Source organism: Spermophilus citellus (genome assembly GCF_964194105.1).
Source record: "Spermophilus citellus genome assembly, chromosome: 18".
NCBI lineage: Eukaryota > Metazoa > Chordata > Mammalia > Rodentia > Sciuridae > Spermophilus > Spermophilus citellus.
The window spans coordinates 7,730,379-7,753,092 of record NC_138200.1 but is presented as its reverse complement, the minus strand read 5'-3'; the positions used below and the strand labels follow the sequence as shown (position 1 = coordinate 7,753,092).

The 22,714-nt window shown below is 52.8% G+C and overlaps 2 protein-coding genes across 14 annotated transcripts in view; one reads left to right on the top strand and one right to left on the bottom strand.

The window, feature by feature from the left end:
- Positions 1 to 22,714, top strand: part of FUT2 (fucosyltransferase 2 (H blood group)) — a gene marked incomplete at its 5' end in the record, with an annotated part of 49,697 nt that overhangs the window by 9,216 nt on the left and 17,767 nt on the right. For 2 of the 7 annotated variants that reach the window (XM_081275211.1, XM_081275210.1), the window contains 3 exons: positions 9,897 to 9,967; positions 10,764 to 10,851; positions 16,521 to 16,632. In XM_081275211.1, the coding sequence (XP_081131337.1) occupies positions 16,551 to 16,632 (82 nt within the window). Of the gene's footprint in view, positions 1 to 6,441; positions 6,469 to 9,896; positions 9,968 to 10,763; positions 10,852 to 16,520; positions 16,633 to 22,714 lie in introns of those variants that run through there. The other 5 variants (XM_081275216.1, XM_081275215.1, XM_081275212.1 and 2 more) reach the window with 4 other exon arrangements.
- On the bottom strand, positions 6,755 to 16,510 carry NTN5 (netrin 5). 7 transcript variants are annotated; one of them, XM_081275236.1, is made up of 9 exons: positions 16,294 to 16,510; positions 15,394 to 15,516; positions 14,299 to 14,427; positions 13,774 to 14,025; positions 11,114 to 11,302; positions 10,793 to 10,942; positions 10,410 to 10,463; positions 10,158 to 10,238; positions 6,755 to 8,870 (listed from the first exon to the last, which is right to left on the bottom strand). In XM_081275236.1, the coding sequence occupies exons 3-9, from the start codon at positions 14,405 to 14,407 to the stop codon at positions 8,512 to 8,514; spliced, it is 1,194 nt and encodes a 397-aa protein (XP_081131362.1). In that variant the 5' UTR covers positions 14,408 to 14,427; positions 15,394 to 15,516; positions 16,294 to 16,510; the 3' UTR covers positions 6,755 to 8,511. The 7 variants fall into 7 exon arrangements, with proteins under 7 accessions (XP_081131362.1, XP_081131356.1, XP_081131358.1 ...); XM_081275230.1 differs by having other exon boundaries at positions 13,774 to 14,427; XM_081275232.1 differs by lacking the exon at positions 10,158 to 10,238 and having other exon boundaries at positions 10,793 to 10,976; positions 13,774 to 14,427.

Here is a 22,714-nt window from a genome sequence, read left to right as displayed (position 1 = left end):
CCCCGCCCAACGGACATGGGGAAACCGATGGGAAAAGATGGGCAGCAAGGCCCATCTGTGCTGGGCGATGTGACACCTGCCTATAGTCATGACTTAGGAGGCTGAGGCAGGAGGATGGCAAATTTGAGGCCAGCCTGGGCAACTTAGAGAGATCCTGTCTCAAAATATTTTAAGATTTTAAAAAAGGGCTGGGAATGTATCTCAGTGGGACAGCACTTCTGGGTTCAATCCCCAGTACTTCAAAAATTAAAAAAAAAAAATTAGAAAGACCCAGCTGTGATGGAAAAGTATCCAGTAAAATGCCGGCCACCCGCAGATGGAGTTTCCTAGTCCTGGGGCAGCCTCACACTCCTAGGCTCCCTTCAGCCCTGAAAGCTGCTCCGTGGTGTGGTAGTGAGTGTTGGCCCCGCTGGAGAGAGAGAAAACTGAGGTTCCCAGAGGAAAACGACGCACCCGGGACGGGACATCGTGGGTCAAAGTGGTGGCCTGCTTCCCTGCCAAAACAAGACACGCCCCTGGACCTGCGAATGGGACATTTTTTGGCAAAAGGGTCTTGAGATGAGATCACCCTGCATTACCTGTGTGGATCCTAAGTCCAATGACAACTGCTCTTAAAGGGAAAGTCAGGGAGATTGGAGATAGAGAAGGCTAGTGAGGACAGGCGGGGGTTGGAGCAAAGTGTCACCAGGGAACACCGGGAGCCACCAGAGCTGAAAGAGCCAAGGAATGATCCTCCCCTAGAGCCTTTGGAAGGAATATGGCTCTGCCAACACTTGACTTTGGACTTCTAACCTCCAGAACTGTGAGACAATACATTTCCATTGTTTTAAGCTGCACAGTGAGTGATTTTTTTTTTTTTTTTTTTTTTTTTGTAGCAGGGATTGAACCACTGAGCCACATCTCCAGCCCTTTTTATTTTGAGACTTAGGGCTTCAATAAGTTGCTGAGCCTGGCTTTGAGCCTGTGATCCTCCTGCCTCAGCCTCCCAAGCCACTGGGATTACAGGTGTGCACCACCACGCCTAGTGATTTAGTGGTTTTTTTACAGCAGCCAAACCCTGGTTGCTGGCCCCGGCCCGTGTGGGCAGCTGAACTTAAGGTCACTCGTGTGAATTTCCAGGGACACCAAATAAAACACAGGCACACACTTTACCTTTACACAAGCTTCAGGACGGCTTCTCCGCTCTCAGCCTCAGGCTCCCCAAATGGGAGAGCAAGAGAAGGTCACGAGAGGCTGGAGAGAGAGAGAGAGAGAGAGAGAGAGAGAGAGAGAGAGAGAGAGAATTTGGAAGTGGGCTATTATGGGGGGGGGACCCTTATTCTTAGAAAGTTCCATCCAAAAAAGGCTAGAGGGGCAGGGTTACAAAGGACGGTGAGTGTAATTCGACCCAAGGGACCATGGGGCGACATGCCCTCAACTTCCTGGACAGGGCAATGTCCAGGTCACTAAGAGATGTAGTGACCAATCAAAGCCTCTCTGCTCCAGGATGGAAGGCACGAATCCTTCAGGGTGGCTCCCCACACCTGGGGGTGGGGAAAGCGGAACTGGTCAGAGGCTGAGACAATGAAGGAAGAGAGGTACGCAGAGGGAGGGACAGACAGACAGATGTTATGGGGAGAGCGGGCTCTCCCTTGATTGCTCAGCTCTCCTGCTCCAGGAAGCCCTCTCTGAGCCCTGAGGAGGTTCACAATGTCTTGTGCTGTCTCCATTAAAGCACAGATGTCACTAGACAGGGCCTGTGTCCCTGTGTGTCCTTCCTTCAGAACCCAGGCCTGACCCACCTCTGGTCCTCAGCATGACCGCACACAGGGCCTGTGGACAGGGTCCTCAGGACACAAGTCAGGCCTGATGGAATGAAATCGCTCTCAGAGATGTCTCTCCCCAGAGATTCTGCCCTTCTGGCAGCCGGAGAGACACCTGGATTTCCTGTAGTGCTCCCAGAGGACCTCCTGTCCTCGGGGAAGTCTCCCCTGACCTCCCAGGGGCCTCTTCTGCAGGCTCCTGTGGTGCTTAGTGCTGTTGCCTCTGGGATCACACACCACACCATGTACAATGTCCCCAGGGCTCTCCCTACCTGCACACCAGCTAGTCTCAGTGCCAGTATTTCCTGGGAGACTTTAAAAGAACATTTTGAGGGAGCTGGGGGTGCAGTTCAGTGGTGGAGCCTGTGTTTAGCATGTGTGAGCCCCACTTGGTGGGAGTGGGGGGACTATGTTGAGCTAATGAAGAAGTGAGAGGATCAAATCAGGGAGGAGTGTGGCCTTCACAGTGAGGCAAAGAAAGGACTTTTCTGTAGGGGTTAAAAGAAAAGCTTCCTGGTGTGTTGGTGACATTTAACTTCTCTTTTGAGAATATCTTTCTGTCCCATGATCAACTGGGGCTGTATTCAACTCATCACTCCTGCTGACTCTTCCTGTCCCCATAATCCCAGCCAGGGCTCAGAACTCGTGGTGGCTCAGAACTCATTGCCTCCCACCTGGATCCCCACCTCCCACCCCTAGGCTCCCTCTAAGCTCTCCCCGTCCAGCCCACTCCCACACATCCCAGAGGGTCTTTTACACCCAGAGTTGACTCTGCCTCTATGATGGCTCCCCATCACCCTTGGACAAAGCCCCCACCCCTCAGTTTTTCCTGATCAAATCCTTCCCCAGGAAAAAAAGGCCAGGCTTTCCTCCTGGTCTTAGAGACCCTGCACGTCCTGGCCACCCCCACGCCCCAGCCCCGTCTCTCTTTTACCATGCCAGGCCCTCTGGCCGTTGGACCTTTTCACAAACTGTTTCCTCTATCCGGGTCTCTGACCCCGCTTCTCTTCAGGGCAAACTTCTCTACCCTTCAGGAGTCCCTCCTGGGGAGGCCATCTGGCAATACCATGAGATGGCCAGGGGCCTCCTCTACGCTCTGGAAGCCACCTGTGTTACCTCCATTATAGAGAATAGACAATCCGGGCTCAGTGCCCAGAGCGGGAGGAACGGCCAGGCCGGAGGTGGTCCCAGATGTGCATTTCACGCCTATTCGTCTTGGTCGCTGGGAACAAAGTTTGGATCATAAGGAACATATGGGGCTCGGCCTGCTCTACACTTTCATCCCCTACCTCCTGGGCTCCTGGGTGGGAGGTGGCAGGGCCAGGACTCTCCAGGCCTGGTGGTTCCCACAGCCCCTCTGGACCTCCTCAGCCCTCTCTCCCTGCCCTCACCTCCCACTGCCTCTGGGAGCCCAGCAAAATCCTCTCCATCTGGGGATCCTCTCCTTTCCTGGGGGAAGGTGGGGCTCTGCATGTTTACACAAAAGCAACAAAGTCACATTCAGAAGGCTCCGACTCTGTGCTTACTGCTGTCCTAACCCCAGCCTGTGGATTAACTCACTTCATCCCCTGAATGCGCCCTATTATTATGATCCTCCCCATTTAACAGAGGAGAGCATTGAGGGACTGGGAGTAGCAGTGCTGGGATTTGGACCCGGGCCATCTGGTTCCAAACACGCGGCTCTGTCCAGCAGGACTTCCTGTGAGGGTAGAAAAGATTTGCACCGGGGCGGTCAGGATGCAGCCACTTGAAACGCATCTAATGCGACTGAGAAACTGAATTTGTAATTTTACTCCATTTCGATTAATTTACACTTACGTAGCTCAGTGTGGCTGCTGGCTACTGCCTGGGACGGTGCAGCTCTTGATGGCTCCGGAGGGTGTGATCACTGTTGAATCTTCTCACCTGTCTGAGCTTCAGTTTTTCTGTCTCGAAGAGGTAGTTAGAGTTCTAGCTAAATCCAAGCACACCTGGGTTTGAATTCCACCCACACACACCTCAGTGTGGAGCCCCCCAGGAGCCTCAGTTTCTTCATTTGTATCCTGAAGATAACAGGCCCTGATTATTCCACAAATATTTATTAAGTACCTATTATGTCCCAGGGGCTGGAGTTACAGCAGCAAACAAAACAGACACACATCTGAGGTCAGGGATCAGGAGGTGGGATGGAAAGCCATGGCCAGACATTACCTCTCTCCAATCTTAGCCACTTTTCCAAGATATGCTACATGGCTGCTCTGCCGGCGTCTCATGATGTCATAGCACACTCTGGCTTCTGATTGGTCAAAGGTCTGGTATTAGTGCAGGGACATAGAATTATTCTAAATATCTTTTCCTTGATACAAAAACACCCTATGCAGTTGAGTCCAGTATTAAAGGCTATATTCCCACCCTTCCTTCATCCGGCTGCCTGGATATATATGCAATAGCTGGAGCACTAGTTTCCATCTGGACCAGGGGGATTAGGACTGTTCTAAGGACGATGAGAAGGAAAACTGGAAGAGTCCTGGTTCCTGGACTATCTCCAGATTTCTATTATTCAAGAGGGAAACAGGACTGGGGATCTAGCTCAGTGGTGGAGCACTTACTTTGCATGTGGGAGGCCCTGGGTTCAACACCCGGTACTAAAGAGAAAGAAATAAACTTCATTTTATTTGAATCACTGTTATTTAGGGATTATTAGGAACACTAATGATACAGACAATATGAAGAACCATGTCAGATTTGGTTGGGTTACAGATTAGACCATTCATTGATTTATCCATTCAACAAATATTTATTGCACATCTATTATGTTAGCTAATTCTCTAGGTACGAAGATACATCCATGACCAAATTAGAATCCCTGTTCCCATGGTGCCCATGTTACATTGGAACAATGACAACACAAAGAGTAAACAGATAAATATATTTCGGCTTACATGGCAGAAGGTGCTTTGCAGATGTGATTAAAGTTAAGACACTTGAGATGGGAGAGATTATTCTGGATTATCTGGATGTGTCTTTTCTAACTACTTGGGTCCTTAAAAGCAGAGAATCTTTCCTACTTGTGGTTAAAAAAAAAAAGACATGAGGGGCTGGGGATGTGGCTCAAGCGGTAGTGCGCTTGCCTGGCATGCGTGAGGCCCGGGTTCGATCCTCAGCACCACATACAAACAAAGATGTTGTGTCCACCGATAACTAAAAAAAAAATTAAAAAAAATAGAATTAAAAAAAAAGACATGAGACAGGAAGAAGAGGTAGAAGAAATTTGAAGTGTGAAAAGAACTCAAATCTTCATGCTGGCTTTGAAGATGGAGGAAGGGGCCACCAGCCAAGGAATGTGGGTAGCTCTAGAAGCTGGGAATGGAAAGGCAGCAGATTCCCACCAGAAGATCCAGAATGCAGGGTTTGGGGGTTTTTCTTAAGCATTTCTTAATTTATTGTTTTAGTTATACATGACAGTAAGGTATAGTTTGACGTATCATGAATATGTGGAGTATAACTTCCCATTCTTGTGGTTGTACATGATGTGGAGTTACCCTGGTCGTGAATTCATATATGAACTTAGGAAAGTGATGTCCAGTTCATTCTGCAGTTTTTCCCATCCCCCCCCCCACATTCAATCTAGTGAACCTGCACTCCTCCCTTCTACTGAGTCAGCATCCACATATCAGAGAGAATACCTAGCCTTTGGCTTTCTGGGGATTGCCTATTTCACTAACACGATAGTTTCCAGTTCCATCCATTTACTGACAAATGCCATAATTTCATTTTTCTTGTATGGCTGAGTAATATTCCATTGTGTATATATATACCACATTTTCTTTATACATTCATCTGTTGAAGGGCACCTAGATTTGTTCCATAGCCTATCCATTATGCATTGAGCTGCTATGACTATCGATGTGGCCACATCACTATAGTACGCGGAATTTTAAGTCCTTTGGGTATACCAGGGAGTGGGAAACTGGGTTATATAGTGGTTCTATTTCAAGTTTTCTGAGGAGTCTCCAAACTGCTTTATAGAGTGATTGCATCAATTTGCAACCCCACCAGCGATGTATGAAAGCACCTATCCCCCCACATCCTTGCCAACATTTATCATTACTTGTATTTTTTTCTTTGGTGGGGGGGCAGGGGATTGAACCCAGGGCCTTGTGCATGCGAGGCAAGTACTCTACCAATTGAGTTAAATCCCCAGCTTTGTTACTTGTATTCTTGATAATTGTCATTCTGACTGGAGTGAGATGGAATCTCAGTGTAGTTTTAACTTTCATTTCTCTAATTGCTAGTGATGTTGAACATTTTTTCATATATTTGTTGACTACAGAATGCAGCCTTGACAATGCCTTGATTTCAGCCCAGTGAAACCCGCGTGGGACTTCAAATTTGTAGGACTGTTAGATGAAGAAATTTGTGTTGTTTCATCTGTTCAATTTGTAATTTGTATGACAGCAATAAAAAATAAGCCCACCACTTGTCCCTTTCTGGGCACATAAGAGAAGTTCACTTCCCACCTTCAGGCAATGGAGGGACCCACACAAGTAATTTTTTTTTTAAGAGAGAGAGAGATAGAGAGAAGAGAGAATGTTTTTATTATTATTTATTTTTTAGTTTTCGGCGGACACAACATCTTTGTTAGTATGTGGTGCTGAGGATCGAACCCGGGCCGCATGCATGCCAGGTGAGCGCGCTACCGCTTGAGCCACATCCCCAGCCCCCACGCAAGTAATCTTGATCGCTGGGCTGTGAGTGGAAGAGTGGAAAATGTTCCCAGGCCAAAGCACTTAGTGCTCCTGTGGTTCAATTCAGTCCTTCCTCTGGTTGCCACATGATGTGGGGGTGGGAGTACTACAGGATGCAACTATTGACACACCATGATGCATGACTCTCATCTGGGTCCCTGAGTGACTGAAAAACCACCCCTTGCCAACCGACATTGGACATGTACATGAGCAAGAAATAAACTTTCATTATGCGAAGCCGTCAGGTAACCTGATTAATGGAAGACTGTGGAAGCAGCTTGCTGTTACTGAGGAAGTGTGTGTCAGGAAGAGAGAAAAGTGCACAGGCCCCGGGGCAGAGTGTTTTGGTTTCTACAGGAACAGGAAGGGGTACAGTGTGGCTGCAGTGGCCTGAATGAGGAAGAGTTGGAGGAGGTGAAGTCAGTGACATGGCAGGGGTAGATCATATAGGGCCTTATAAGGCAGGCAAGGACTTTGGATTTGATTGTTGGGCATACGAGTGATACGATCCGACTGCTATGCAGAGAGATTCTTCTGGATTCGCATTTTAAAGTGGTCATCCTGCTTCTGCATGAAGAAGATTCTAAGGGGTAGCTGTGAGGGAGCAGTGATGTTGGCTTGAACCAAGGTGGTAGCAATGGAGGTGGTAAAAATGGTTGAATTCTGGACATGAATCTTGAAGGAGTGGATGGGACTTGCTGGTGGGTTTGGAACTGAACATGGAATGGTGGGTGAATTCCCAATTGAATTGGCTTCAAAAGACAATGAAAAGGGCAAACAGAAGGGATTTATACGGTTTTCCTGAAACTTTTCTTATAATATCTCCCTAAGACTTCAGCTTCAGAGATACCCCCATCCTGGGTCTAACTGGAAGCCAAAGGTGAGGTCCCCCCCAAAGGGGATTTTCATTGGTGGCTTGGAACTCAAATAGTTATCCCCTGGAGGCTATTTCTTCTAGCATCACCAGGAGCAAACCCAGGTTCCCTGGAGGACTAGCAGCCTAGCACCGTGTGACATGACCTGTCCTACTTCCCATTTGCTGAGAGCCTCATTTTTGTCTCATGGAAGGAAAATGTTATTTTCCAGGTTCAAATCCCTAAGACTCCCTCCAAGTACCTCCTCAGTGACTCTGCAGAAAAGGTCACTCAAATTTGAAGAGCCTGCTTGTGCGTGCAGGGACAGAGGTCTGAGTGTCAGGGAAGGTGCTAGGCCATGACAACCTTCCATCCCTTAGTACTTTGCTTCCTGCCTTTTTGGCCCCACCCCTGTGGCCTGTAGGTGCCCCACTGCTGGGCAGGGATAGAATTCTGCTTAGCACCGAGTGATGTCCTAGTACTCTGCAGCTCTCAGGAAAGGGTCCAGGCTGCACTTGAAGCCCAGGTGAACCCATCAGAACCTTCTTCAGACATTCACTCAAAGTCCCCTTATTCCTTCCTCAGAGACTATCCAGAGGTCCCTCAGAAATGAAAAATTCATAAATCTGGAACTTTCTGGAAATTGGGAACCATGGTCCCTTTTAAGGAAGTTAAATTTCCCGCCTTTTCCAGACACGCCCCTCTTTGGGCCTGTCCTTAAGCACCCAGTGACGCCACAGGAGTTCTTTCACTGGATTGGCCGCCCACTTTGTCTCAGGGAGCCCGGGGATAACTTCAGCTGGGCAGATTCCTCAAGACCGCCTTCATTTGCCCCTAGAGACTCTCCCAGTACAGATCTGGGCTCTGAGGACGAAATTCCTCAAGATTTGAGACTTTATTGTGGGTAATTAACTGTGTCACAAGTCAAACGAAGGGCCACGGGACCAAAATCCGGCTCAGGCTCCTTCTGGTGAAAATCTCCTGCGCCTGCGCGTTGCTGGCGCGTGCCGGTGACGTAAGGCGCTCTGTGGCTTCTGATTGGTTCTCTCAGAACGCGCGCGGCTGAGGAAGGCTGCGTGGCAGGTTCCGCATTGCTGGGCGTCGACGCCTCGCGCGCCCTGGTTAGTATTAAGGCCTAGGGTTGGGTGAGGGAGGCTCCAGGCCGCGGCAGCCCCCTGCACGCTCCTCCTGCTGTAGCCGCCTCAGCGGCCGGGCCCAGCGCGGCCTCCAGGGCAGTGCGAGGCCGTAGCGATCTAGGACGAGGCGCCCGGGGTCCGGGTTTCCAGCCGCGCTGCCCAGCAGCAGGTAGTCGGTGCCGGGCTGTAGGCGCAGGCAGCCGCAGGCCAGGTCGACGCCGGGCACCCAGACGTCCTGGCCGCCCCGTTGCACAGGCCGCGCCCGCTGCTTGTACACCGCCAGCACCCGCACGGCCAGCCGTCGCCATGCAGGGCCGGCCGTCTCCAACGCCAGCACCTGAGCGTGCAGAACTGCAGGGAGGGAGGTGTCAGGCGTGGGTGGTGCAGTGGGATCAGCCTGGTCGGGTGGGCCCGGGGCAGGGGTGGCCTTCCTGGATCATGGGAGAGAGACCTTGACCCCTTAAAGGTGAGAGGACTGGAAGTGGCCCTGGGTAGTGAGGGTCAGGCCTGCCCCAGGAGACACAGTCCAGGAGCGGGGGAGAGATTAGAAGGGAGCGGGTTAGGATTTACAAGGTGGATTCCAAGATTAAGGTTGGGAAGGGAGAGGCTGTGTGCTGCCCAACAAAGGGGAGGCCAGATAGGGAAAGGATCCTGGCTGGGAGCCTGGGGTGTGTTGGGTCAGGCTTTGGGGGTCATATTAGAGGCAGCAGATCTAGGACTTACATTGAAGGGAGAGTGGATGGGGACACCTGCAGTAGGTGGGGCTCGGGACAAAGCAGCAGTTCTAGGGTATTTAATGCAGTAGGTTTAGAAGGTATCAGGAGAGAAGCCCTTGTGCAAGAGGGGTGTTGCCAGGGGAAGGACTCTGGGATGAATTTGAGTAGATAAAAGGGTGAAGTTAGTCCCTGAAATCTGAGGGTTGAGATCACATTAGTTGTAATTTGGGCAAATATGAGGTTGGACAGTGTTGAGGGCTGGGTCTGTGGGGCAGGAGATCCCTGTAAGAGGGGAGGAAAAGGCCCAGGTGAACCCATCAGAACCTTCTTCAGGCCTAGGACACTAGTGGCCAGAGCATGATCTTGAGGGTGGAGGAATCCTGGATCCTCTATACCAGGGGAGATAGAAGGGGTTGTTCTGGATTTGTGGGCTGAGCTGAACTCCTGCATGTCTGTGAGCTGTTACCTGAGGTCATCAGCCCCAGTGTCTTGGGACTAGTGTGGGCTAATAGATTAGTGAACTAAGAGGTGGGCTTTTGTGGGGACCCAGCAAAGGCTTAGCTATCTGGAACCCTGAAGAGAAAGGGAAGGGGTCTGAGATAGGCAGAACAGAGCAGGGGCCCTTTCACTCAACCAGTTCCTCTTGCCTTCTATCCCTCAGAGATGTTGGGCTGAAGAGGCGAGTGAAACTCTGCAAGCCCAAGAACCCAGGAGAAGAGGAGATACAAGAAGGTAGTGAAGACCCCTTCCTCACTGTTCCTCCCCCCATTCATGTCCCATCAGATCCTGAATTGGGAAGGGCCTTAGAATTCAGTTCCCCTTCCATTTAAGATAAGGAAATTGAAGGCCAGAGAGGGTGCTGCCTGAAGGCAGTCGTCAGGTCATCTGGACAGCCATGGCCCCCTTTCCCCGCAGCACTCACCATAGTCCTGCTGGCAGTACCTCTGAAGGCTCATGTGTACTCTGGTATCCGAAATATTGCAGTAGTTTTGACACTGAGGGTCTGGGGAGGGTCAGGCTTCTGAGGCCTGGGCCACAGCCTTCTGCACCACCCATCCTCCAGTCCTTCTTGATTGACAGCCGGGGTGCCCACACCCCTGGTGACTCTGGGTCCCAATCAGTCCATCCCTGACCCCTCTTACTGCCTAGGGATCTCTGTGCCAGCCTGCCTTACCAGAGCTGGAAGCACCAGGTGTAGTAGCAAAGATGGTTGTTGCTTCTGGAATTCCTGGGAGACCAAAGGAGAAATTTAATTTAACCTCTTAACCGCGCTCCCCAAGGATTCCAAGCATCTCTTGCCCTCTTCTCCCAGGACCCAGGAGTCTGGACCCCTACCCCTTCTTCTTTCAGGACCAGAAGTTCAGGACCCTAACCCCTTCTCCCTAAGACTAAAGAATCTGGAATTTCAGGACTGTATCCCTGAGGCTCAGAGTTTAGTCTCCAGCCCCTGGTTCCCATTTCCTAAGGTCACTTGTCCCACCACATTCATCCACTGAGATCTGGACTGTCTCCTCCCCTCCCCGTTCAGGACTTGTGGCCCTGCCCCTCAGGACTCACGCTGGCAGGGCATCCGAGGGGAGCGGCTCTGCTGGTAGCCAGGACCACAGCGACTGCACGTAAGGCCTGTGACCCCTAACTTGCAGGAGCACTGCCCACTGGTCTGGTTGCAGGTGCCTCCTGTTGCCCCAATGGGGTGGCACTGGCAGGCTACATGTGGAAAGGAACTGGGGACATGGGGTACCTGGGACCCAGATGCTCCTTACCAAATCTGCATGCCCCTCCTCCCCAAGACCCAGGAGTCCAGGTCCCAGCCCTTCCTCCCTCAGACCCAGGAGTCCAGGCCCTGCATCCTTGCCCTCTGGGCCTGGCCACACTCACCCCTGCAGGCCTTTCGGCTGGTGATAGGCTGGCTGGGATCCCTCCAGAACCCTGGCTGGCAGTAGTGGCAGTGTCGCCCAGCTGTGTGGTGGCGGCACCGTTCACATACACCCCCACTCCGGCCACCAGACAGCCTGAACAGCTCAGAGTTGAACCGGCAGCGTCGAGCATGCTGGTTGCAGGAGCAGGCTAGAGCGAGTGGGGGAGGGCACATGAGGGCCGGGCTCTCTGTTTCCAGCCCTCTCCCCACTGCCCTGCCCTCAGGAAAGGAAAAAAGTGAGGGTATGATGTAAAAGACGCAGCCTGGAGCTTCTGGGTGAGCCTGGGTCCCAGAGCATCTTCATTCTCATTCTAAAATGGGATATTGGTCCAGAAGTGGGTGAGCAGGAGGGGACCTGGGGACTTCCTGAGTGGCACTGTGAAACTGTGGTGCTAAAAGAGGAAGGGCAGCTCTGGGTGGGCAGTGAGCTCAGACGCTGTCTGCCTCTGATTGTGTTCCAGAGCTTGGTTTCCTCGGCTGCAGAATGGCATTTGTAGTGTTTATTTCATGAGGCTTACATGAGATAAAGCAGATAGAAAGTGTTTAACTCGGGGCTGGCACAGAGCAAGTACTTGCTGATGAGTGCTTCCGCATGTCAGATGCCAGGTGCTAAGTGATTGATGTATTTCATCCCCAAAGGGCTGTGAAGCTACCACTATCATCATCCCCAATTTGCAGATAGGAAAACAGACACAGAGAGGTGAAGTCACTGCCCCAAGGTAGCACAGCTGGGTGGTAGTCAGAGGCAGGATTTGAACCCAGGCATCCTGGCTTCAGAGGCTGTGTTCTTAGCAACCACACTCGGGTGCTTCCATGTGGCTCATCTGAGGACAGTCTGTTTTGCTGGTGGCATTTATCAGGTTTTTGAAGGCAGTAGCCCTTAAGCCTTACTGCTTTAGGAATTACCAGGGCCCCAATTTAAGAAAACAATATAAATCCAGGGCCCACTCTCTGGGCAGCTGCTGGGCTAAAGATCTGTCTTTCTGGTGAGCGCCCCAGAGTGCGCTGTTGAGGCAGGAGGTGCCTAGACCATCCTTGAAGTTACCTGGGTTTAAGGGGGTTGAGGGGCCTGCTCTGTCAGGTGCCTGGGAGTCCAGGAGCCGTGGTGCAGAGCTGGCTGTGTGTTCTCTGAGAAACGACTTGCTTTGAGCCTTGGTTTGCTCCCTGTCTAGTGTTGATCTCCACCTCTGACTCCCAGGGTTTGGGTGTACATGAGAGGTGTCAGTGCCACTCAGATTATCTGACTTGAGGGGAATCACTTCACCTTGCACCCCACCACCCGGGAAACTCGGACCTGGGGAGTGGGAGTCTGCATGCCTTGTCTGTAAAGCTGCTGCTCAGCCCCAGGAGTTAGCCTCACTTGTCCACCCACCCCACACCACAGTGCTGTCAATCTCTCACCCAAGTTTGGAGGGCAATGCCCTACCCAGCCTGAGTGGCCATTCGGAGGGACAACCTCCCAGCTCCCGGGCCCAGAATGAAGCCTGTCCCACCCTCAGGACATGTGAGTCTCCCTTGCTCACTTCCCTGAGGAGGGCTGATGGAGCAGGTCAGACTTGACTGCTCCAGAGGCCCGGTGGGGCTGCCAGATGGAGGCCCTAGTGCAGTGGGGAGCAGAGAACTGGAACATGGTGGCCTCCTGGCCCCCAGGGAAGTCTCTAGTAGGGGCAGAAGAGGGTTGGGAGCTGAGGCCACTAGGATGATCTGCTGGTACAGTATGTCCCACGCATGGAGGTAGGGGACTGGGCTCTACCCAGGGTCACAGTGGGGTGGGAAGAGCTGACCAGGTCTCTGAGGAGGGGCTTTGACCTTAGAAGCTGCAGCCTGGGAGCACCTGAAGGGAATGGGCATCAAGGAGAAGCTGGGGGTAATTATTGGCTGGTGGCCCATTGTGTGGTAGCTTCTAGGAAAGTGTGACTCCCTGTGAAGGGTCTCAGCCCTGCTCCTTGCTGGCACTCAGACTTGAAGTCAAGTGACCTGTCTGTCCCCTTGGGTCTCTCCTTCCTTTGCCAGGGAATGGTAACATGGCAGGTGCTCAGGAAGCTTTCCTTCTGCCAGGTGTGGACTGGACTCTGCTCTGGAGACTTTTGTGTGTCAGTTCACTGGATTTCCACTTCCACCTTAAGGAAGCACTGTTACTATTCCCACTTTTCAGGGGAGGGAAGGAAGTGAGACAGAGATGTTAAGTCACTTGCCCGAGGTCACACAGCTGGTAAGCAGAGGAGCTGGGTTTCACACCCAGGCAATCTGGGCTGCCGAGACTGGGCTTCTGTCTGCCACCCTAGAGCACTCAGGTGACAGCACCCAGTGGGAGTTTGGCAAGTAGGAGCTGAGGCCCTGGACTTCCTGAGCTCGGGTCCTGGTTCTGCCACTCATGGTAGCTGTGTGTCTTTGTGCAAAGGACTCCCAACCTCCAGCCTTGCCTGCTCATCTAGAAATGGGCTTGATGCCACGCCGAGCTGGCACGTTTTGTGATTGTTGTGAGGTTGGCTGGAGTCAGGAAATGTCCCGCTGCCCAGTCTGCTACCTGAGCACCTGCACCCAGCCAGGGACGGATGAGAGCATCCTGTGCCGTTGGGGACACAGGACCAACAAGTTGCAAGGGGGCCCCAGGACTCACGCAGGCAGGGGTGGGGGTGCCGGGGCGTGGCAGGCCTCCAGGGCCAGTCTCGGTGGGATGGGCGGCAGCTCTCGCACCCTGGGCCGGTGGTGTGGTGGCGGCAGCGGCAGCGCGGAGGCCGGGCGCGGGCAGCACAGCGGGCTGCGTGGCCATGGCACTGGCAGCGGCCTCTCACGCCAACTGCTGCCAGCCCTGCTCGGCCTCCAAACTCCACACGGAGGTGGCTGGCCACCACCCTGGCCTTAGGGCCTGGTGGGGAGCGAAAGATGACCCTCTCAGGACCCCCCAAAGCCCCAGGCCAGGCAGGTCTGCGCCACAGAGGCCTCCAGGGACCCCCTGCAGCCCAGGCTGCAGACAGAACTAGGGCTGGGGGTCCTGGGGTGCAGAAGCGCAGGCTGACAGACGTCAAGAGGAAGGGGCCATCCAAATCCAGGGTCAGACTGCCATTGCAGGTGGCCCCAGGGCCAGGACTAGTCCCTGGGGAAAGGGTACAGGACTGGGGACAGGAGGCTGCTATGCCATCTGTCAGCTGGGTCACTGGTGGAAGGCAGAAGCGAGGGCGTCCCCCTGGATCATAGCATGGGTCCGAGGTTGCCCGGCTTAGGAGGAACAAGAGGGCAAAGGTCACGGGCATGATCCCAGTAGAGCCAGCACCTAGGAGGAGAGGTGGCTGGGTGGGACCTCAGCCATCAGCCTCCACCCTGCTTCCCAAGGTGCCCTGGGGAACCCCAGCATTCCACCCCAGCCTTACCCAAATCCCCTCCCCGACTGCTTTGAAGCGAGGAAAATAGTTCCATCTGGGGAGAATCACTGTTTACATAACCCAGAGGGGAAAGAACGCAAGCAAAATCGAGAATTTTGCCTGAACTAATCCGTAGCTTAACACCCCAGAGTTATCCGTCAGTGTCGAAAGAGCAGGGCCTCTGGGGAGCGGGTGAGGGGTGGACCAGCAGAGGCCACAGATGCGGAAACCTAGAGAGGGACTAAGGAGAGACACGGGGAACAGGGCTGGGGAAAGCAGAGAGAGAGAGAGAGAGAGAGACTCAGAGACAAAGAAACAGAGAAAAGACAGAAGCAGAGACAGAGATGGGTGGAGAGACCCACGGGAAGGTCCAGACGTGGGAGGCAGAGACAGGACAGGGCTGGGCACCCAGAGTTCACACAGGAAGGTGGGAGATCCTGGGGGTCAAAGGGGCAAGCAGGTGACACTCTGGGACAGCCATGGACAGCAGACAGCCCACAGGCCTGGGGTGGGGGTGGGCAGAGCTGGAGGTGCCCCACCCCCCTGCAGGGGATCAGAAGCAGCAGGGTCGGGGGATCTGAAGCCGGCTGAGGCCCCAGCCCACAGGGATCAGAGGGAGGCCCTTTCCCATGTGGGGCCCTAACCTTGTTCTCCACACCCTGGGCACGGAGGGGATTATCACCAAACACAGGCCTCCCTGCCACCCACCCCCAGCTCCTTAACCCTTTCTCAGCCACCCCAGTGCAAAGCCATAGAGGAGCAAAGGGCAGGATGGTGGCCTAGGGGTGGGTGGCAGCCAGGATCTCTCTGGGGCTGAAAATTGGGTCTGCAGAATCCTGTGGGGCTGGGAAGGCAAATGCTTGGGTTCCCTGGAGTACCTGGAGTGGGATTCTGAGGTTAGATTTCTGGTACTTTCTGATCATCTCATCCCACCAGCCACTCTAGGCCTCAGCGGGGCCCAGGAATCAGAGTCCCCACATTCTCCACCCGTCCTCAGGTCCCTGGAGCAGATGGGGGAGCAGATGTTGGGGGTGGTGGGTAATGAGGGAGCAGAGACAAGCAGGAGGGTGGGAGAGGAGGGTGCCAGATGCCAGATCCCCCTCTGGGAGCAGAAATCCAGACAGACCCCAGGGCAAGGCAGGAGCTGGGAAGGACTCAGCCCTCAACTGGCCCTTCCCTTCTCTCCCGAACACCAGCGCCCTGGGAGCAGCCCACTCGGAGTAGGGATCTTTCTTGGGTTGCTGCCTGGCTCTGAATCCACACCCAAGCTGGCACCTGGGCTGGGGCACCCTTGGTGGGAAGCTGCACAGTCCACACTGTTGTTGCCATGCAGACCTGCCTCCCTTGCCCTGGACTACTGACACTGTCCCCAGTGAGCCTGGCGCCATTTTGCTCTCGTGGCAGTTCACTGGGCCCCTGGGCCCCAGCCTTGTTAAGGAATCCTCACCCCCTTCTCACCCCATGTGAGAACATCCCCTTGCTAGGTGGTTCAGGGAGTCCTGCCTTCTGGCCCTTAGCACCTGGGGAACCAGGGTGTGGGTACCCTGGTGCTCCTGGGACACAGAAACCAGCCCCTGCCTGCGTGGTGCCTGCTATCACATCCCCACATTTACCCCTCGGGGCCTGTAGCCCACCCCACCCTTCAAGAGCAGGTAGGTCCAATGGGATCCCAGAAGACCAGCAGCTGCCTGGCTTGGGTAGTGGGGTCTATGGGGACCCAGGCTTCCCTCCCTTTGTGTGCACCCCATCCCAGTCTCAAGCCCTGTAGTCAGCCAAACCTGCAACAAGAAGAGCGTCCTGTAGTCGGTCCCCACTGCGCTGCCTTTGCAGGAGCTCGGCTGGCCGCGGTGGGCTCTCAGGAAGGAGTGACGAGTAGCTGTGCTCAGGCCAGGCTCGTGGGGGTTCTGGGCGGGAGCTTTGAGCAGAGCCCGCAGAATCCTACACCACCTCCCCCACCCCTACCGCCCTAGTCCCCTCGCCAACCACAGCCACACTCTCCCCACAGGGACCCCTGCCAGCCACACCACCGGAGACCATGTGGGACCAGAGAACCGCTGCCCCTGGTGGGCCCACAGCTGGGCGGCCCCAGGCAAGTGGGCGGAGGAGGCTCCAGGCAGGTAGGATGGGTGGCTGGGGCCTGGGGTCCTGGGTCCACTCCCACTTGCCCCAGCCTACCAACTCCCCAGGGCGTGGCTCAGCTGTGTGGCGCCACGGCTGCAATTTGGGAGGGCTGACCTATGGGCTGTTCATGCTGAGGTGGGGCATTGGCCATGGGGAATTCTGCTGACCCCAGCCACCCCTCCTCATCCTCACAGGAACCTGGTGTCGGCTGTGGGCTAACAAAGTGCTGAGGTCAGTTGCTTTCAAGTCCGAAAAATCTGTTCTTGGAAGGATCAGGTCAGCTGCAGGGAAGCTCAAAGAACTCAATACCTGGGGTGGGAGGGCGGGGAGAGCAGTGGAGAAGCAGAGCACCTCAGGCCTGTGGGTTCTGGGGCCTGGGAGAAAGTGGGGAGCACCGGGGGCAGGGCTCAAAGGCACCCCAGCAACAGGGGGCCTTGATCCCCAGCTGCTTTTGTTTCTAGATTCTTGTGCAAATGTTGAATCGCCCATGTGAATGGTGGTGACTAGAAAAATAAAGTTTTCTAGCTTCCTTCTGGGGAAAGCAGAGGCCTCCAGTCCCAGGATGGTGCTTAGCGTTGGCTGTTCCTTGGCCTTGAGGACCCTGGCATTTGTTGTGGCTCAGCGGGGCTGTGCCTGACAGGGATCAGGGTACTCCCTGCCCCATGCTGCTCTGGGGTGGGGTGCAACCATGATTCTGGTTCTGGGTGACCCTCAGGTACATAATCCAGGAGGAGCAAGGGCAGGGACATCAGATTTAAAAGATGGGTGTTAATTCCTAAAGCTGTGAGGAGGGGTTAGCTTCCAGAAAAATCCATATCCTATTGGGGCCAAGAGACCCCGTCAGAGGGGGCCTTGTGGAACCTGGGCAAGGGATGCGTGAGAGACAGAGTGGCATTTTGCAAGAGTCATGACTAGCTGATCAAGGAGTCCTGAGCAAGCTCCTCCTGCTGCCCGACAGCAGGACGGGCAGTGAACACTACCTCCGGGCACTGGCCCTCAAGAGGCCACCTAGAGACAAAAGGCACTTTCTTTTGAGCACTTTCTTCCTATAAACTCCTATAGGGTATCAAGTGCTTCAGAGCAAAGGCAGGCCAGGGGACCGGGCCTGGCAAGGACACCTGTGATCCCAGCGACTCTGGAAGCTGAGGCAAGAGAGGGAGTGTTGGAGGCCCGTCTGGGCAACCTAATGAGACCCTGTTTCAAAATAAAAAGGGCTGGGTATATGGCTCAGTGGTAGAGTCCCCTAGCCTCTGGGTTCCATCAAGGGAGAGGGGTGGGGTGAGGGGAGAAGCCAGCAAGCAGGGGGTGGTTGCTGGGGTGGTGGGGGTCCTATAGGTTTCAGTGAGACAACAAGGGAACATTTGGGTTGAGGTCTGAAGGAGGCAAGGGCAGCCCTTCTGAGTGCTGGGACAGGAGCCCTGCAGCCCCAGAAGTGCTGGTGCACAGGGAGTCCTGCTGTAGAGAGGACTCCGGAGGCTCAGGCCACCTTGGTTTTCCTTGTAGGACAAGAGGTCCCTAAGCTCTCCTCCCCGTGGGCCTCCTCCTTCCTCCTTTGTTCTTAATAGCCGCAGTGCCCCAGGCCATTAGAAGCCCTGAAGGCTCCTGCAAGGCGGGAGGAGGGAGGGGGTGGTCTAGAAGCCTCCAGAGCCCAGGAAACATCCCCGAGCTGGAAGACTGGGGTGCTCCCTTTGGGACCTTCACCCCCTTGGCCCTGCTGCGAGTGTCCAGACCACGCCCTGTGTGACACCCGCAGTGGATCTGGGTTGTCTTGTTATCAGACATGGTATTAGTGTTGAGCTCAGAAGAGGGACATCTGCAAATAGGTGCAGTCAGTTCAGGGCAGGTGTTGGCACCAGATGGCTCAGGTGGGTCTCTGCCACCCTCCACTGACATAGGGAGCAGGACAGCAGGCTAGTGTTGGGGGGGTGTCCTGGTTGTTGAGACTGACAAACAGCCATGAGGGGGAGCGCAGGAGATCCCAGTAGATGGTGCTCAGAGGGCCCCCTCAGGGCAAGCAACAGGGTTGGAGGGCCCCAGCAGCATGTCGTCCACTTGGTGCCTGACCAGCATTTACAAAGAACTTCAAGATGCAGCAGCAGGATGTCAGACTCCACCAGGGAGCCTTTCTGAGCACCAGGCCATGGGGCTACTCTGGCCACACACCATGAGGTGGCCCTGGAGGATGCACTCTGGTCCTGAGTCAGTGTCTCCTCCCAATTGGCCCAGGCTCTGATCCCCGCTCTGCTGGTGCCAGCCTGGGACTCACCTGGGGCCTGGCTGCAGCAGCATTAGCTTCTCTCAGTGGAAGAACCTTGAGTTGGGCGGGTGGTATAGAAACAGATGGGACGTGGGCTGGGGATGTAGCTCCAGCGGTAGTGCGCTCGCCTGGCATGCATGCGGCCCGGGTTCGATCCTCAGCACCACGTACAAACAAAGATGTTGTGTCCGCTGAAAACTAAAAAATAAATATTAAAATTCTCTCTCTCTGTCTCTCTCTCTGAAAAATAAAATAAAATAAGACAAGGATCCTATTTAAAAAAAAAAAGAAACAGATGGGACGGAATTTTCATCAGCTCAGAGAAGAGGGGCTCAGATAGATTTAATTTGATTTTTGGAATCTGAAGCAGCCAACAAAGCATTTCTTGTGCATCTCTCTCTCTCTCTCTCTCTCTCTCTCTCTCTCTCTCTCTCTCTCTCTCTCTGTGTGTGTGTGTGTGTGTGTGTGTGTGTAGAGGGAAGAAGGAGTCATGTCTCTTGTAAGAGCTTACTGACCTCTTTGGGGAGCCATATTAAACTTGAGGCATTCAAAGAGGGCCAACAATGTTCAGATTTCCCAAAGGGCTCAGACTAATAAAGGAAGGCGTCCTTGCATATAGGAGGATGAGAACGGAGGCAGCCTGAGGAACTCCAGAGCTGGTCAGAAAAGTGAATGAGGGGAGAGAAAAAGTGGAGCTGGGAGTGAAGACTGGGTGGGAACCCTGGAGAGAGGTCATCTATTCCTTCATAGGGACAGGGAGCCACGGTCACAGAGCCCAGTCAAGTCTAGTAGAGCCAGGGCAGGACTAACCTGAAGGCCAAATGACTGACTACAATGACTCGGTGGCCCAGCAGTGCCACTGCCAGGCAGATACCTGAGGGACATGAAGACCACACACGCAGAGCTCACACAGGAGCCTCATGGACATACAGGACAGCGACCGAGTGCCCACCAGCTGAGGATGAGCAGGCAAGATGGGGCCCTCAGAGCCGGCATGTTCTTAGCCATCACAGAGCAGTGAAGCACTGATACAGGCCACCTGGGTGGGCCTGCAGAGCTCGAGGGCACCAAGTGGAGGACTCCAGACAGAGACCACGCGTGGCCTACGCTTTCGTTACATGAAGCCCAGAATCGGCAAATCCACAGAGACAGGAAAAGAGAAAATCCAAAGCACCTTAGTTGGAGGGGAAGGCAGGAGGGTGGAAGCGAGGTGGTTAAAGGTGTAGGGTTTCTTTTGGGGATGATGTAGATATTTTTTTTAACAAAGTTTTATTGATTTGCTAGCAATTTTAGTTTTTTGATGGACACAAAATATTTTTATGTGGTGCTGAGGATAGAACCCAGAGCCCCGCACATGCCAGGTGAGCGCGCTATTGCTTGAGCCACATCCCCAGCCCTTGATGTAGGTATTTTAAAAGTTAGAAAATATACTGAAAGCTGTGAAATTGTGCACTTTTTTTTGGGGGGGGGGTAGTACTGGGGATTGGACCCAGGATGCTCTACCCCAGCCTTTTTAATTTTTTACTGTGAGATGGGTCTTGCTAAGTTGCTGAGGCTGGTCTCTAACTTGCAATCCTCCTGCCTCAGTCTCCAGAAAAGCTGGGATTATAGGCATGCACTACTGTATAAAGCAAAATTATACACTTTATTTTATTACTATTAGTTGTACATGACAACAGAATGCATTTCAACTCATTTTATACAAATGGAGCACAACTTCGTTTCTCTGGTTGTACATGATGCAGAGTCATACCATTTGTATATAGAATAATGGGGTAATAATGTTCATTTCATTCTACCATCTTCGCCCCCATACCCCCTCCCCTCCCCTCACTCCCTCTTCCCAATCCAAAGTTTCTCCATTCTTCATTTGCCTCACCCTCCAATTATGGATCAACATTTACATCTCACATGTTGGCAACATTATGGATCAACATTCACATATTGGCCTTTGGTTCTTTGGGATTGGCTTATTCCCTTAGCAAGATACTCTCCAGGGGCTGGGATTGTGGCTCAATGGTGGAGCGCTCGCCTAGCATGGGTGGGACCTGGGTTCGATCCTCAGCACCACATAAAAATAAAGGCATTGTGTTGTGTCCATCTATACGTAAATAAATAAATATTTTTAAAAAGATACTCTCCAGCTCTATCCATTTACCTGTAAATGCCATTATTTCATTCTTCACTAAGGCTGAGTAATATTCCATTGTGTACCACAGTTTCTTTATGCATTTATCTGTTGAAGGGCACCTAAGTTGGTTCCACAATTTAGCTACTGTGAATTGAACTGCTGTAAACAAAATTATACACTTTAAATGTATGTGATTACATCTCAGTAAAATAATTGCCAAAAAAAGAAGAGGGTTGCTTACTGCAAATCTACATTTATTTATTTTTTAAGAGAGAGAATTTTAATATTTATTTATGTATTTTTTTAGTTTTTGGCGGACACAACATCTTTGTTTGTATGTGGTGCTGAGGATCGAACCCGGGCCGCACGCATGCCAGGTGAGCGTGCTATCGCTTGAGCTCCATCCCCAGCCCTGCAAATCTACATTTAAAAGCTAACTATATTCTGGAGGAAGGAGGTGGCAGTTGCTAGTCCCTTGGGTCCTGGGCCAGAAACCAGCACTGTGGTATTTTTACCATATTTGACTGGGTGAGGCAGGCAGGAGCCTATCCAGATCCAATGGGAATCAGGACTGTTCAGGCAGCTCAAAACCCTCACACCTGCTAACGGCAACAGGAAACACTTGGCACTTAGCATTGTGGGTGCCTTGGCTAGTCCTATGTTATATAAGGAGGAAACTGAGGCCCAGGAGGTCAGAACCTAGCTGCACTCAGGGCTGCTGGCCAGCAGGGGGCCGAGCCTGCCAGTGAACTGCCTCTGCTCAACCATTGGGATGCACTGCGCTAAGGTGGTGGAGCAAGGATTCGTCTCCTTGGTTCTGTTTGCTTCTCTGCCTGTAGCACGGTTGTCTGGAAGTATTTATTTTACAACATGTATGAGTTTTTCTGTGTGCTTGCACTGAAGTACATTACAAAGGCACAGAAGTCCTCTGGCTGGCTGGACCAGGAGCGGGCTACATTCCCAGTTCCTCAGTGGATGCTGAAACCACAGGTGTGCCCAACCCTAAATGCACTGTTTTTTTTGCATGTACATAGATGCCTGTGATGAAGCTTGAGTTTTCTAAATTGGGCACAGTAAGAGATGAGCAGCCATAGCTAACAAGTAGGACAGTTATAACAATACACTGACACAAGAGGAGAATGTGACCTGTCTCTACCTATTAGCTGCCTTATTGTACTTACTTACACTTGTTCCCTTAAAGGAAGCCTTCTGTGGCTTCTCTTTGGCGTATCTGAACTGTCGGCACCACTGTTCTTGCACTTCGGAGCCATTATGTAGTGAAATAAGTGTGACTTGAATACAGGTGCTGGGATGCTGACAGGCAGTCCCTGGTGACTGACAGGTGGGGAGCTTCTCAGTGTGAACACGCAGGACAGAGGGAACAACTTGGCAGAGTGGGAAGGTGAAAGGTTCATCATGAAATCTAAAGTTTATAAATTGCTTTTTTTTTTTTTTATGCCAGGGATTGAACCCAGGGGTGCTTATCCATGGAGCCACATCCCCATCCCTTCTTATTTTTTATTTTGAGACAGGACCTTGCAAAGTTGCTGAGTCCGGCTTTGAACTTGAGATCCTCCTGTCTCAGCCTTCCAAGTCGCAGGGATTAGCAGTGTGTGCCACCTTGTCCAGCTGAATTGCTTATTTCTGGAATTTCCCATTCAATATTTTCAGACCACATTTGACCTTGAGT

Excerpts from the sequence above, each read along its gene's own strand:
- NTN5 (XM_081275230.1), bottom strand. The coding sequence starts at position 14,407 with ATGCCCGTGACCTTTGCCCTCTTGTTCCTCCTAAGCCGGGCAACCTCG. Across the intron at positions 10,943-11,113 it reads CAGCCGAAAGGCCTGCAGGG|CCTGCCAGTGCCACCCCATT; the intron begins GTGAGTGTGGCC and ends TTCCACATGTAG. Across the intron at positions 8,871-10,157 it reads GTACTGCCAGCAGGACTATG|TTCTGCACGCTCAGGTGCTG; the intron begins GTGAGTGCTGCG and ends CCCTCCCTGCAG.